The sequence below is a fragment of the Thalassophryne amazonica genome, chromosome 6 (assembly GCF_902500255.1).
Source record: "Thalassophryne amazonica chromosome 6, fThaAma1.1, whole genome shotgun sequence".
In the NCBI taxonomy this organism is placed as follows: Eukaryota; Metazoa; Chordata; class Actinopteri; order Batrachoidiformes; family Batrachoididae; genus Thalassophryne; species Thalassophryne amazonica.
This window is the reverse complement of record NC_047108.1, coordinates 39,987,680-40,002,241: the sequence shown is the minus strand read 5'-3', so window position 1 is coordinate 40,002,241 and position 14,562 is coordinate 39,987,680. Positions and strand designations below refer to the sequence as shown.

Genomic DNA, 14,562 nt, shown 5'->3' with positions numbered 1-14,562 from the left:
CCCTGGCAATAATTATGGAATCACCAGCCTCGGAGGATGTTCATTCAGTTGTTTAATTTTGTAGAAAAAAAGCAGATCATATACATGACACAAAACTAAAGTCATTTCAAATGGCAACTTTCTGGCTTTAAGAAACACTAAGAAATCAGGAAAAAAAATTGTGGCAGTCAGTAACGGTTACTTTTTTAGACCAAGCAGAGGGAAGAAAATATGGACTCACTCAATTCTGAGGAATAAATTATGGAATCACCCTGTAAATTTTCATCACCAAAACTAACACCTGCATCAAATCAGATCTGCTCGTTAGTCTGCATCTAAAAAGGAGTGATCACACCTTGGAGAGCTGTTGCACCAAGTGGACTGACATGAATCATGGCTCCAACACAAGAGATGTCAACTGAAACAAAGGAGAGGATTATCAAACTCTTAAAAGAGGGTAAATCATCACGCAGTGTTGCAAAAGATGTTGGTTGTTCACAGTCAGCTGTGTCTAAACTCTAGACCAAATACAAACAACAAGGGAAGGTTGTTAAAGGCAAACATACTGGTAGACCAAGGAAGACATCAAAGCGTCAAGACAGAAAACTTAAAGCAATATGTCTCAAAAATTGAAAATGCACAACAAAACAAATGAACGAATGGGAGGAAACTGGAGTCAACGTCTGTGACCGAACTGTAAGAAACCGCCTAAAGGAAATGGGATTTACATACAGAAAAGCTAAACGAAAGCCATCATTAACACCTAAACAGAAAAAAACAAGGTTACAATGGGCTAAAGAAAAGCAATCGTGGACTGTGGATGACTGGATGAAAGTCATATTCAGTGATGAATCTCGAATCTGCATTGGGCAAGGTGATGATGCTGGAACTTTTGTTTGGTGCCGTTCCAATTAGATTTATAAAGATGACTGCCTGAAGACAGCATGTAAATTTCCACAGTCATTGATGATACGGGGCTGCATGTCAGGTAAAGGCACTGGGGATATTACATCATCAATAAATGCACAAGTTTACATTGATATTTTGGACACTTTTCTTATCCCATCAATTGAAAGGATGTTTGGGGATGATGAAATCATTTTTCAAGATGATAATGCATCTTGCCATAGAGCGAAAACTGTGAAAACATTCCTTGCAAAAAGATAGGGTCAATGTCATGGCCTGCAAATAGTCCGGATCTTAATCCAATTGAAAATCTTTGGTGGAAGTTGAAGAAAATGGTCCATGACAAGCCTCCAACCTGCAAAGCTGATCTGGCAACAGCAATCAGAGAAAGTTGGAGCCAGATTGATGAAGAGTACTGTTTGTCAGTCATTAAGTCCATGCCTCAGAGACTGCAAGCTGTTATAAAAGCCAGAGGTGGTGCAAAAAAATACTAGTGATGTGTTGGAGTGTTCTTTTGTTTTTCATGATTCCATAATTTTTTCCTCAGAATTGAGTGATTCCATATTTTTTTCACTCTGCTTGGTCTAAAAAAGTAACCGTTACTGACTGCCACAATTTTTTTCCAGATTTCTTATAGTGTTTCTTAAAGCCAGAAAGTTGCCATTTGAAATGACTTTAGTTTTGTGTCATGTCTGTGATCTGCTTTTTTTTCTACAAAATTAAACAACTGAATGAACATCCTCCGAGGCCGGTGATTCCATAATTTTTGGCAGGGGTTGTAGCACATTTAAAACAGCTGCAGCTGACCAAAGTGCTTCACAATAATAGCAATACAAAAGTGTAAAATATTAGGAAAAGAATAAAAATAAATTAAAAAAATCTAAAAATACAGAGCAAAGCATATACCACTTAGCCAGTGTTGAAAGCCAGGGAGAAGAGATGGGTCCCACAGACACTGAGGACCTGACAGTCAGCGGAAGATCGTTCCAGAGTCATGGTGCTGCGACAGAAAAGGCTCTATCACCTCTGGATTTAAGCCTGGCTTTAGGAACAGCCAGGAGAAGCTGGTCAGCTGACCTCAGAGCCCTACGTAGAGTGTATGGCTGCAAGAGCTCACTCAGATACATTGGACCTATACAGTGCAGACACTTAAAAATAATTAGCAAAACTTTATATTTAACACGAAAGCCGACAGGGAGCCAGTGTAAAGTGCAGAGCACAGGGGTGATGTGCTCATGCTTCTTTGTTTTAGTCAAAAGGCGGGCAGCAGCATTCTGTACACTCTGCAGGCACTGTAGGGAGCGCTGATCCTGCCCAACGTAGAGAGCATTACAATAATCCAGACGTGATGTTATAAATGCATGGATGGCTCTTTCAAAATCAACTCGAGTAAAATAAGATTTAATCTTGGAAAGAGTCCTCAGGTGAAAGAAGCTGGCACTGATGACAGAGCTGATGTGCTTATCAAATCTGAACAATGGGTCAACTATCACCCCTGGATTTTTTACAAAAGGGCAGCAAAAAGTGGACAGAGGACCAACAGCACTGTCTTGTCCTTGTAGAGGGTTACTTTGCCCGAACACTAAAATCTCAGTTTTATTTTTATTAAGATTCAGAAAGTTAGTTCTCATCCAGACTTGTACATCATTCAGACAGTCCTGTAGTATTTTTACAGCAGCCTGGGTATCACAGGAAATTACAGGAAGGTAAATCTGAATGTCGTCTGCAAAACAATGAAAGCAGACGTTGTGCTTTTTAAAAACAGACCCAAGAGGGATCATGTACAAAGCAAAGAGAAGTGGTGCTAAAATTGAGCCCTGGGGCACGCCATATTTAAGAGGAGACACAGAGGAAGAGTACTGTCCTACATTAACAGAAAAACTTCTGTTGGAAAGATAGGACTGAAACCAATTTAGCGCTGAACCCTTAATACCTTTGTGCGTCTCGAGGCGAGTCACAAGGACACTGTGGTCCACTGTGTCAAAGGCTGCAGATAAATCTAAAAGCAGAAGAACCGCAGAGTTCCCAGCATCAACAGTTAAAAGAAGGTCATTAAAAACTTTTAAAAGGGCTGTTTCAGTGCTATGTCTTAATTTAAAACCAGATTGAAACTTCTTAGTGGAGCAACTGTAACAATTGTTCATTTCTGGAAAGAAGCACCAAAGTTGGCACAAATACTCCTTAGACATTACTCTTTTGAAAAAACTGAGTAGCCACTTGAATTTTCAGTAGGAGGCCAGATAGGGGTCAATTGAAGAATTACACAGGGGTCAAAATTTAAAAATGTTTCAATCATATTGAAAGCTATACCACATTATTTGCCTGATCACAACAATACCAAAAAGGTATAGTTTGGACTATCTATGACTGAATGTTATGGCGTTATGGGGTAAAAACAACAAGAATGGTGACAAAGGCCAATTTCAGTTTGTACAGGGGTTAGAAGTTAAAGTTGCTCCAATTTTGGTAAAAAGTGGTGCAAATTATTGGTTGAACTAATAGGATTAATAAATTAAATAGTTTTGACTGTGTTGAATGCTTGGTCTGCAAGGTAAAGGTAGAGCAATGTCGACGTCCATTGGATTCTATGACATGTGACATATGTTACCCTGTAACATTATAACTAAGCATGCCACATAGTGCAAACTATTCCTTTTTAAAACCCTATTAACTCAACCAATAATATGCATCACATTTTACAATATTTAGAGCAACTTTAACATCTGACCCCTGTACAAACTAATGCTGACTTTTGTTACCATTCTTGCATGTATATACACATGTATATACACACACACAAAAGTGGTTAGTAACTGACTTCACAGTGCAGCTCTACTCTAATTGGCTGTCACCCACGTCACTCAAGGCCGAAACTGGTCAGATAACAGAATGCCACTTTTAAACCTCTTAAAATAGCTTTTAAAATATATCAAGGTTAGCCATCTTCGAACTTGTCCAATGTATAGGTCCCAAGAATGCTCCCTGTGAATTTGAAGACTGTGGCAGTAATAGAACTGGACTTATGTTGTACACAGACAGACAGACAAACGGACGGACGGATGGGCGCCAGGTCTTCGCAATACTCCATAGCCATATGTTGGCCTCCGGCAAAAAAGTGGAAATCCGCCAACAAGCAGATATTTTTCATCCCTGACAAACAGAGCTGAAAGGCTCCCTCACAAAATAAAGGCTTAAGGTTTCACACATGTGTAAAAGTACAGAGCTGTATACAAGTGGGGGTGACAATACACAGAAGTCACGGTTCGGTTCATATTTGTGGATAGACGTCAGTTTGGCACAAGTTTGGTTTTTACATACAGTAGCTTTAATCAATGAGCAGCAGGAGAGCTGCCATCTACCACCAACACTGTGACAAAGTGTAAATATAAACTTTTTTCCATTAAACACTTAGAAACTGGATTTCATCTATCATTCATGTTGGGATGAATTTACTGTGCATTGTGCTGCGTTTTGCTTTTGGTTTGTTTTTGTGTCACGCGACGTGGAGCCAGACTGCCTTCAAAATTTAGTCAATTTAAATTCATTTTACATTTGCGCAAATGACGGCATCTCATAAAGCTTCACTCTGTACAGATTTTAAATCATTGTACACGGTGTGATTATTCGATTAACGTCACATCTGTGAAATGTTACACTAATTCATACAAAACAACTTTGTCATAAGTTGGCTGCATTTTCTGTCTAAACTCGTAAGCAGACTGACTTCATTTAACACAAACGCCTATCAGTACGTTTTCCCTTTTAGGTTCATCTTTCTGGAGAGGGAAATTAACCAATTTCATTCATGCTTCTGAAGTTTCTGGGTTAAACAATGCCATCACTAGCTTCAACTAGCTGTTTTCCTCTGTTCAAATTAGACATAGCAGTCTTGGGGGTGTGGCCACAACTCTTGCACTGAAAAAGGAGAAAGACCCCGCCTTCCTGCACAGATCATGAAATTGGACCACTTTGGCCAACTGCTGTCGTTTTTAACGTGCTTTAGAAATAAAGGCTGAGCTGAGTTGGAGGGACACAGTCTGTGGACATGAGATGAAATTTCGGTTACTACTGGAAACAAAGAGGCACATGTCTATAATCATACTGTGCAGCGTTGTACCGTCTATTCTGCATGCAGCTCTGCCCACCCAACAGTCGCATATGTACTGTACGGTTCAATACAAATACATGTAGTGTCACACCCCTACGGTATACGCTGTGAAAGCTGACATTTTCCTTGACCAAAAGCCATAAAATGTTTGGTCAACACTTGTGACAGCAACAATACACTGTCTGGGAGAATGTATAGAGAGTATGCAGGATATTCAAACAGTTTACTCAACCTGTTGGTCCAAAGGAACAGCTTGGCTATTATTTTTATGCAGACCAGTACTGTATTAAATATTAGAGGTGTGAATCTTTCAGTATGTCACAATTGAATTCCAATTCACAGGGTCACTATTCAATTCAAAAATGATTTTTGACTAAATTAATTCAGTAGATAGAGCTACTAGTTTCAGGAGCTACTACTCAAGTGTGCTGCAGTGTACTAAGAAAGGTGCTGTAGCAAATTATGCCATGAAAGCAAAGTGTGTCAAAGAGTATGTAGTTTTATTTGAAAAAGGCAACATAAACAAAAGTAAATCGATGACTACATAAATGTATTCATTCACCACGACTGTAAGGGCGTAGGTCTTTTGAAATGAAACAGATGTTGGATGTAATTATTCTTTTTGTACATTCAGAATTGGCTGGAAAGTTGATAAAATGAAGCAGAATATAAACATTTGAGATTTCGATTTTTTTTTTAATCGTTTTTAAAAGCCACAGCTTGAGCCAATTAATGTTTAAGTTCAATAGGATGCACATTTCATCTTTCATTACTTTGTGTTATATTTCATATCATTCAATGTTATATATTAGTCATAAATAACTTTTAAAATGTTAAAAACACAGTATTGGATGGATATAGCATTTGCTACCACAGGCCTGTGAAATGAAAATTGTGAAATCCGAGGAAAATTCGTAGGAGGTGATTGTAGAATATTTTTTAAAAAAATCAGGGTAAAATATCAATAACATATCTAATAATAAAAAGCCACACATTCTTGTGTAAATTCCTGTAAATCCACTTAAAGCCACAATGTCTTTTTTCCCATGAAAAAAGTCTACATTAATAACAACTAATTTACACTGTTGTGTAAATTCATGTAGCCTAAATTCATTCAAAGCCACGTCTTTTTTTCAATCAAAGAAAGTCTAGATTAATGAAAGAAAAAAAGGCGCATAATCTTTTCTGAAATCCTGTCTGAACAGCACAATGTTTATTTTCCAGAGAGAAAAAAAATTCTTACCAGTTCGCTTTTCCCGTTTATCTTTCAGATGTGTTCATGAAGCCAGCAACAATTTCACGGATTCTTGTCCTTATCACACTTTTTCAAAACGTCTTTCTCACCATCTTCGCTCTGTCTGATGTCGCTCCGTGACACAGACATGCTGCAAAATTCTTCTTTTAAAAACTTGAAAGTTCCAAAAGTTTGCGATGTCCACATGCTACGTTCAGCTAGCTTCGCACAGGAGCCACACAGCGTCACCGCAGCAACCAACCAGTCCCGCTTTACGACAACTGTCTAACAGCCAGGCTTTGAGTGGCATTTATTTTCCTCGAAACTCCGCGGATCCGAGGAAACTGATTTGTATCTGTAACACACAGATAAGTGTCCACCAGTGGCGGCTGCCCCATAGGGGGCGCTCGGGCGCTGCCCTCCTAGATGTGGAGAGGAAAAGTCATAATATATATTTAAAAAGTATTATCAGTCAGTTTTACTTAATAGTATGTGCCTACATGTAATATGAATGATTAAAACAACACTTCCTCCAACTGACTCTCATTCAACAGTGCATTTCCACCGACAGAAGCAGAGAACGTATCATTCCTCGTCTTGGGCGCTCATTCAAGCGCTCTTGAAGTGCAGCGAAATAACCAACTGCATGTCGTTGCTAGGGAAAATTAATAAATATTTGGCAAATCAACATTGCCAAAATTAATGGCTTTGGGGCGCCGGAATTTTAGCCCTTGCTACAAAAATGCGGGAACGTTAGATTGCTACAGTCAGTGATATACGTGACACTGCAGCTGCTGCTGTCAGTCAGTCAGGCAGGAAGAGATGATGGTGATGACGACATTTGGATTATATTTATTTTTATTTTGTCTCCGTGTGTTTTGCTGGAGTAAGTTGAAGAACTCTTCGGAGGTTTAAAACGGCACAAAACTAATCAAATCAATGACACCAAAGTTTGGCGGGGATCCTTTTGGAGGCACATGGAGGTGCGCACATCAGATCTTTCTCGTGGTTTAATGACAACTGCACATCCCGGTTGGAGGAGAGACATTTGTCTGACTCGTTATAAACCGTGTCAGGCTTCATTCACGCTGTCAGCGCGCACACCTCACGGAGGCTGCTGATCTGCGCGGATGAAAAGGAGCACATCCACCTCTTCAGCTCAGGTGAGCTGACAAGCTGCTCGGATTTATTCCCAAATGGTTGCTCCTGGTGTGGAAACGAGGGTGAAAATTTAAGATAAAACGAATGAGTGATTTTTTTTTTGTTTGTTTGTTTGTTTTAGGGGATCAAAGCTGTGATCTTTATTGGGACAGCAGACCAGTTATAATGGTAATAGGGGAGGCTGGGGCTGTTTGTAACAGTGTTCAAAGCTGCAGTCATGCTGGTATTTTGATTTCACTTTACACGTTATGAGGATCAGTCCACAGAAGTGAAATATTCTTTGGAGTATTCCACACTCAAACAAATTATTTGCTCAGTTTAAAAACAAAACAAAACAAAATCCTAAAATAGCAATTTACATGTTTTTTAAAGAAATTCTAACTCAGCCACTGAGTACACACAAGACACAGTCAGACAAACCTACGTTTAGCAACGCATTTAATTAAATGGGTTTGTATACTTCATTTGCTTTGTCCTCTACACTGTTAATTAATTTTAAGCAATTTAATTTAAAGGTTTTGGTGTTATTAGTTAGTCAAGTTATTTAGGTTTTTCAAGCTTCTTTAGTTTGCCTCCATTCCACTCAGTAATGTTCATGCAAAATATTACCTTAATTTTCTCTCTCTCTCACACACACACACACACACACACACACACACACACACACACACACACACACACACACACACACACACACACACACACTTTCTCTCTCTCTCTCTCTCTGAAGGTGGTGTGAACATTGTAGTATGTACATAATGTTCTTTTGTCAATTGAAGAATTTTTCCATATTTTGAAAGAGTGTAAATTTGGTGATATTTTCTATCTTGTTAAGTAGGTGTCATTGTGAACCCCAGGATCTGTTTGTCTGTAGATAATGGCAGTGCAGTACAGTTTGGTGTACTATGTGTGTAATTGGTGTCAAATGGTGAAATGTTCTTTGCTCAAGAACTTGAATTTGATACTGTTCCTTTCCAAAGTAGAAATGGGGCCTAATATAGCTGTAAATGGTTAACTATCTGTAAAACTGCTGATTTTGAGAAGGACATGAAATGATTATTGTGGAATTGTAGTAATTTTCTGACTGTTCACTTGAATGCCTGTACTGGACAAGTCAAGGGAATCTATTGGCACAGCAGCCCCACCAAGACTGTTTTTCACCAACCGCAACTGGTGTCCACAGACTTCTAAAACTTGCATGATGTAAAAAAAGAGAATGCTTTGCGATAAACATTTTAAAAACTCAGTAACGATCACAATTAACGAGTACAACACTGACACTCCCGCACCCCTCCACATGATGAAATCCGCAAATTCCGCGGATCCACTGAGTTTTCACAGCCCTGCTACCATGATCAAATCTTGCATAGAGTATCAACACACATGCACTGCAAGAAATCTTCTGGTCAAACTTCAGTAAACAAATCACAGAATCTGTGTTCGATCCATTTAGATCTTGCCCTTAAAATTAAATTTGCAGCTTTAAGTAGTGTGAAAGCAGCATGCCAGGTCCACATTGTTCTGTGGATGGTACGTGTGGACTGTAAAAGTGGAAACAGCAAATCTGTTCAGCACAGGAGTGGAAACAAGGTACCGCACATTGCATTTACAATGAGACATACGTCCTACATACTTTTCCAATTAAATTCTAAGCTTCCTAAGGGCTGCTGAATGGACAAAATTATTAAGTTATAATTACTTTTACCTGTTACAAATAAACCCAGCCAATTATTTAATAATGCAATGTATATATTACAGTACATTACCTCATAAATCTGATGATTCATAGCGTTAAGTACACTTCTGGTTACCATTTTATACATACATACATATACAGTGAGGAAAATAAGTATTTGAACACCCTGCGATTTTGCAAGTTCTCCCACTTAGAAATCATGGAGGGTTTGAGATTTTCATCTTAGGTGCATGTCGACTGTGAGAGACTTAATCTAAAAAAACAATCCGGAAATCACAATGTATGATTTTTTAATAATTTATTTGTATATTACTGCTGCAAATAAGTATTTGAACACTTACCACCCAGCAAGAATTCTGGCTCACACAGACCTGTTAATTTTTCTTTAAGAAGCCCTCTTATTCTGCACTCTTTACCTGTATTAACTGCACCTGTTTGAACTTGTTACCTGTATAAAAGACACCTGTTCACACACACAATCAATCACACGCCAACCTGTCCACCATAGCCAAGACCAAAGAGCTGTCTAAGGACACCAGGGACAAAACTGTAGACCTGCACAAGGCTGGGATGGACTACAGGACAACAGGCAAGCAGCTTGGTAGAAAACAACAACTGTTATGATTATTTATTAGAAAGTGGAAGAAACACAAGATGACTGTCAATCTCCCTTGGTCTGGGATTCCATGCAAGATCTCACTTTGTGGGGTAAGGATGATTCTGAGAAAGGTCAGAACTACACAGGAGGACCTGGTCAATGACCTGAAGAGAGCTGGGACCACAGTCACAAAGATTACATTAGTAACACATGCTGCTGTCATGGTTTAAAATTCTGCAGGGCAGCAAGGTCCCCCTGCTCAAGCCAGCACATGTCCAGGCCCGTTTGAAGTTCACCAGTGACCATCTGGATGATCCAGAGGAGGCATGGGAGAAGGTCATGTAGTCAGATGAGACCAGAATAGAGCTTTTTGGAATCAACTCCACTTACCATGTTTAGAGGATGAGAACAACCCCAAGAAAACCATCCCAATCGTGAAGCATGGGGGTGGAAACATCATACTCTGGGGGTGCTCTTCTGTAAAGGGGACAGGATGACTGCACCGTATTGAAGGGAGGATGGATGGGGTCATGTATTGCGAGATTTTGGCAAAAGGGAGCTAAAACTCCAAACCTGAAAGATCTAGAGAAGATCTGTATGGAGGAGTGGACCAAAATCCCTGCTGAAGTGTGTGAAAACCTGGTGAAAAACTACAGGAAATGTTTGACCTCTGTAATTGCAAACAAAGGCTACTGTACCAAATATTAACATTGATTTTCACAGGTGTTCAAATACTTATTTGCAGCAGTAACACACAAATAAATCATCAAAAAAAAAAAAAATCATACATTGTGATTTCGGGATTTTTTTTTTTTTTTTTTTTTAGATTATGTCTCTCACAGTGGACATGCACCTAAGATGAAAATATCAGATCCCTCCATGATTTCTAAGTGGGAGAACTTGCACAATCACAGGGTGTTCAAATACTTATTTGCCTCACTGTATATACACACACACACACACACACACACACAGTGAGGCAAATAAGTATTTGATCCGCTGTCAATTTTGTAAGTTTTCCCACCTACAAAGAATGAAGAGATGTGTAATTTTTATTGTAGGTACACTTCAACTGTGAGACAGAATCTCTAAAAATCAGATATCAGAAAATCACATTGTCTGATTTTTAAATAATTAATTTGCATTTTATTGCATGAAATAAGTATTTGGTCACCTACCAACCAGCAAGAATTCTGGCTCTCACAGACCTGTTAGTTTTTCTTTAAGAAGCCCTCCTATTCTGCACTCTTTACCTGTATTAATTGCACATGTTTGAACTCTTTACCTGTATAAAAGACGTCTGTCCACACACTCCAACCTGTCCACCACAGCCAAGACCAAACAGCTGTCTAAGGACACCAGGGACAAAACTGTAGACCTGCACAAGGCTGGGATGGACTACAGGACAATAAGCAAGCAGTTTGGTGAACAGGGAACAAGTGCTGGCGTAATAATTAGAAATTGGAACAAACATAAGAAACACTTCAGTAAGTCACTTCATGAGGTCACATGTAACACCGATTCTCTCTATCTTCCACTGGCTCCCCATCCATTTCAGACTGCAACTTAAAATTCTGGTGCTAACGTTTAGAGCTTGCACAGTCAAATGTCACCTTATACCACTGAACTTTTACACCAGTATGCCACAAGCAGGCCCCTGAGGTCTTCGGACCTGGGCCTGTTGGTTGTACCTAGGACAAGGCTGAAGACCAAGGGAGACTGTACGTTTGAGGTTATGGCACCTAAATTGTGGAATGCAGTGCGTTTCAACCTATGGTCAGTGCACTCTGTTGAAACTTTTAAAGTGAAGCACAAGACCCATTTGTGTAGCCTGACTTTTATCTAGTTTTATGTTTCTGCTGTTTTTAATTTGTGTTCTTATGTCTTATGTGAAGCACTTTGTGATTTTTATCTGCAAAAGTTCTATATAAATAAACTTTACTTACTTACAAAAGCTGGTTTGTGCTCCACCAATAAACACAAGGAAGAATTTATTTTAATTATTAATTTCAAGGGGTGTTAAGTTTATTTTTCGACTGTGGCTGATGACGTGACCAAGCTGAGATCCTTAAAGCAGCGATTCATGATGGATTTAACTGTTCATATATGATGTTGACAGCTAATGTTAGCATGACTGTATGGTACCTGTGGGAGCAATCTGTAATAATATAGCTTGTTAACTGATGTAACATATCATGTCTAAGAAGCATGTACTTGCAGATTTTCTGTTGAGTGTGATCACGGCTTAGGCACACAGAAAGCCACTACGGTGAACACATTACAGAGGATCTGCAGCAACCCTACAATGGTCAGACAATGTGAAACCAGTTGAGTTACATACCTGCCCCTCACACATGTCAAGCAGGGCAGCCCGGTCACGGGCAGCTCGGGCAAGTTTACTCTGGAATAATTTGCCATCAAAGAAGCCCCAAGGACAGCAGTGTTCCCATGGCAATGGCTGACCACACACATCATTGATGAATAGTGCTGTGTCAACACCAGCCATAAAGAGAGCAGCCAGCTGCACACCGCGAGCGTCCACCTTCTCCACCTGACATCAAACACAAAAAAACAGGACAGCATTTTGACACTGCAGGCAGTACATGGTTATGAATATGTGCATGCTACAGCGAATGACAATGCAGAAGAGGGAAACTGTGACCTACTTATGCAAAGAAATTAATTCCATATTAATGGAGGAAATTCATCCCCAAAATTTATTTCGCTAATAACATTTTGTCTGACTTAACATGAGAATACACAGGGGCAAATGTATTCTGTGAAAAATGAGGACAAAGTGAGGATCAATCATTTACCTTCAGCTCCTGTAGCTGGTCAGGTTCATAGAGCTGGCTGGAAACAGCTTGGGCTAGGAAGGCATCTAGCTCATGTCTCTGAAGGATTCGACCACCAGGCCACTGCATCATATACCTGAAGACACAGAACACAATGCAGTGAAAAATTCTGATACTTCATAAACTGTGAGATACTGCAATAACCAAGCAGCAGGCTTCAATGTCTCAGATGAAGCCCACTCGGAATAAGAAACTTTGTAGTTCCTTGACTGGTAGCTTGAGGCCGGCTCCAAAAGTGAGCAGGTTCCCATTCAATCCATGTTAAAATGCACTTCTTCAGAGCAGAAATAAACACAAAGTAGTCCTGCATCCTGGGAATGCAAAGCCCAGGCCGGTACATAAGGTTTAATTAGGTCCGCTAGATAGGGAGGTGCCAGTCCGTGAACAATTTTATAGACTAGTAGCAGAACCTTAAAATCTGATCTCACTGGGACAGGAAGCCAGTGAAGAGATGCCAAAATGGGTGTAATGTGGTCGAACTTTCTGCTTCGTGTCAAAAGTCTGGCTGCAGCATTTTGAACCAATTGGAGAGCCCTAATGCTAGACTGCGGTAAACCAGAAAATAGAACATTGCAGTAGTCCAATCTTGAAGAGATAAATGCATGGATCAGGATCGCAGCATCAGCATTTCACAGGATGGGATGTATCTTTGCTATATTTCGCAGGTGGAAGAAAGCAGTCCTCGTAATATTTCTAATGTGGAGGTCAAAGGACAACGTAGGATCAAAAATTACACCAAGGTTCCTCACTTTGTCAGTGTGGTGTATGACACACAAGCCTAGGCTAAGCGTTAACTGGTCAAATTGATGCCAATGTCTCAGTGGACCAAGAACCATCATTTCAGTCTTATCAGAGTTCAAAAGTAGGAAGTTTCTAGACATCCAACTTCTCACTGATGCAAGGCAATCTTCTAAGGATTTTATGTGAATGAGATTATCAGCATGTATAACTGAGTATCATCAGCACAGCAGTGAAAACGGCGCAATATGTGCCCAAGGGGTGCTATATAAAGGGAGAAAAGCAGGGGACCTAAGACGGACCCCTGTGGAACCTCAAATTTTATGTCAATAAGGTTAGAGGTAGTGTTACTGTACAAAACACAGTGAGAACAACTGGTCACTTGTAACTTCATAGTTTAAAAGTATGTAACTTGCAATGGTGTGGCTTTCTTATCTTTTTATAGGCAGACATGTTTCAAGTTTAATCTTTCAAATACAATTTTTTAAAGGTTTAAAAGGGACCGCTTAATTTTTTTTTTTGGTATAATAGTGTCATTCTATTGGCCCAGTCACACAACGATTCCTGAACGAAGGGAAAAAGTAAAAAATGTCACAATTCGTTGAGAAAAGGTGGACAAAGAGTATTATCACCGAACAGTCTGCGAAGCAAGAGCGCAAAAGGGACGAAAGAGGAAATTAACAAAACCGAAGCTCACGATCTCGATGAAATGCACCTGTTGCTCTGGTTCCTCATCCAGAACAAAAGAGGGACCATGTCCATCATCATTAGAATCCACACTGTCTGTTGACACGCTGCGCACTCCGTCTTCCTCCAATTAAAAAAAAAAGTGTGAAGTGGTCATTGCTGTATCACAGTATTATGTTCTAAGCCATATATATTTATTTATAACAGAAAACTGTCAAAAGGGAGAATAAATATAAATATAAGTGTAAAGATGATTGAATATATCAGAGCAGTAAATTAATCAGTGTGTGTGAACTTGCACATTGACTCACATGTGCGGTTATTCCACCAGCTGATCACTGATCCACAACGTGAATTCTGCCTTCCAGAACAGCTCTTTATATAATCATTTTGATTCATCTACCCGTTGCCACATGTACAGAAGGACTGGATTGTCATTCCTACACTCAGATTGTTATATTTAATAAAAATAATAAGTGCACACAGGAGCTCCTGCTGCCGCTGATGCTGCATTCAAGTACCGTCGGAAATTACACAACTTTTTTGTTGTTTCAAATTCAACAGTTGCTTGTGGCAAAATAATTAATTATATCCACACAA

The 14,562-nt window shown here is 39.5% G+C and overlaps 1 protein-coding gene across 1 annotated transcript in view; it reads right to left on the bottom strand.

Annotated features, from left to right (window-relative positions):
• The window catches only part of LOC117512072 (constitutive coactivator of PPAR-gamma-like protein 2), a 112,312-nt gene that overhangs the window by 11,610 nt on the left and 86,140 nt on the right, over nt 1–14,562 (bottom strand). Inside the window, 2 exon segments of the mRNA XM_034172029.1 lie at nt 12,024–12,233; nt 12,499–12,613. Coding sequence (XP_034027920.1) covers nt 12,024–12,233; nt 12,499–12,613 — 325 coding nt within the window.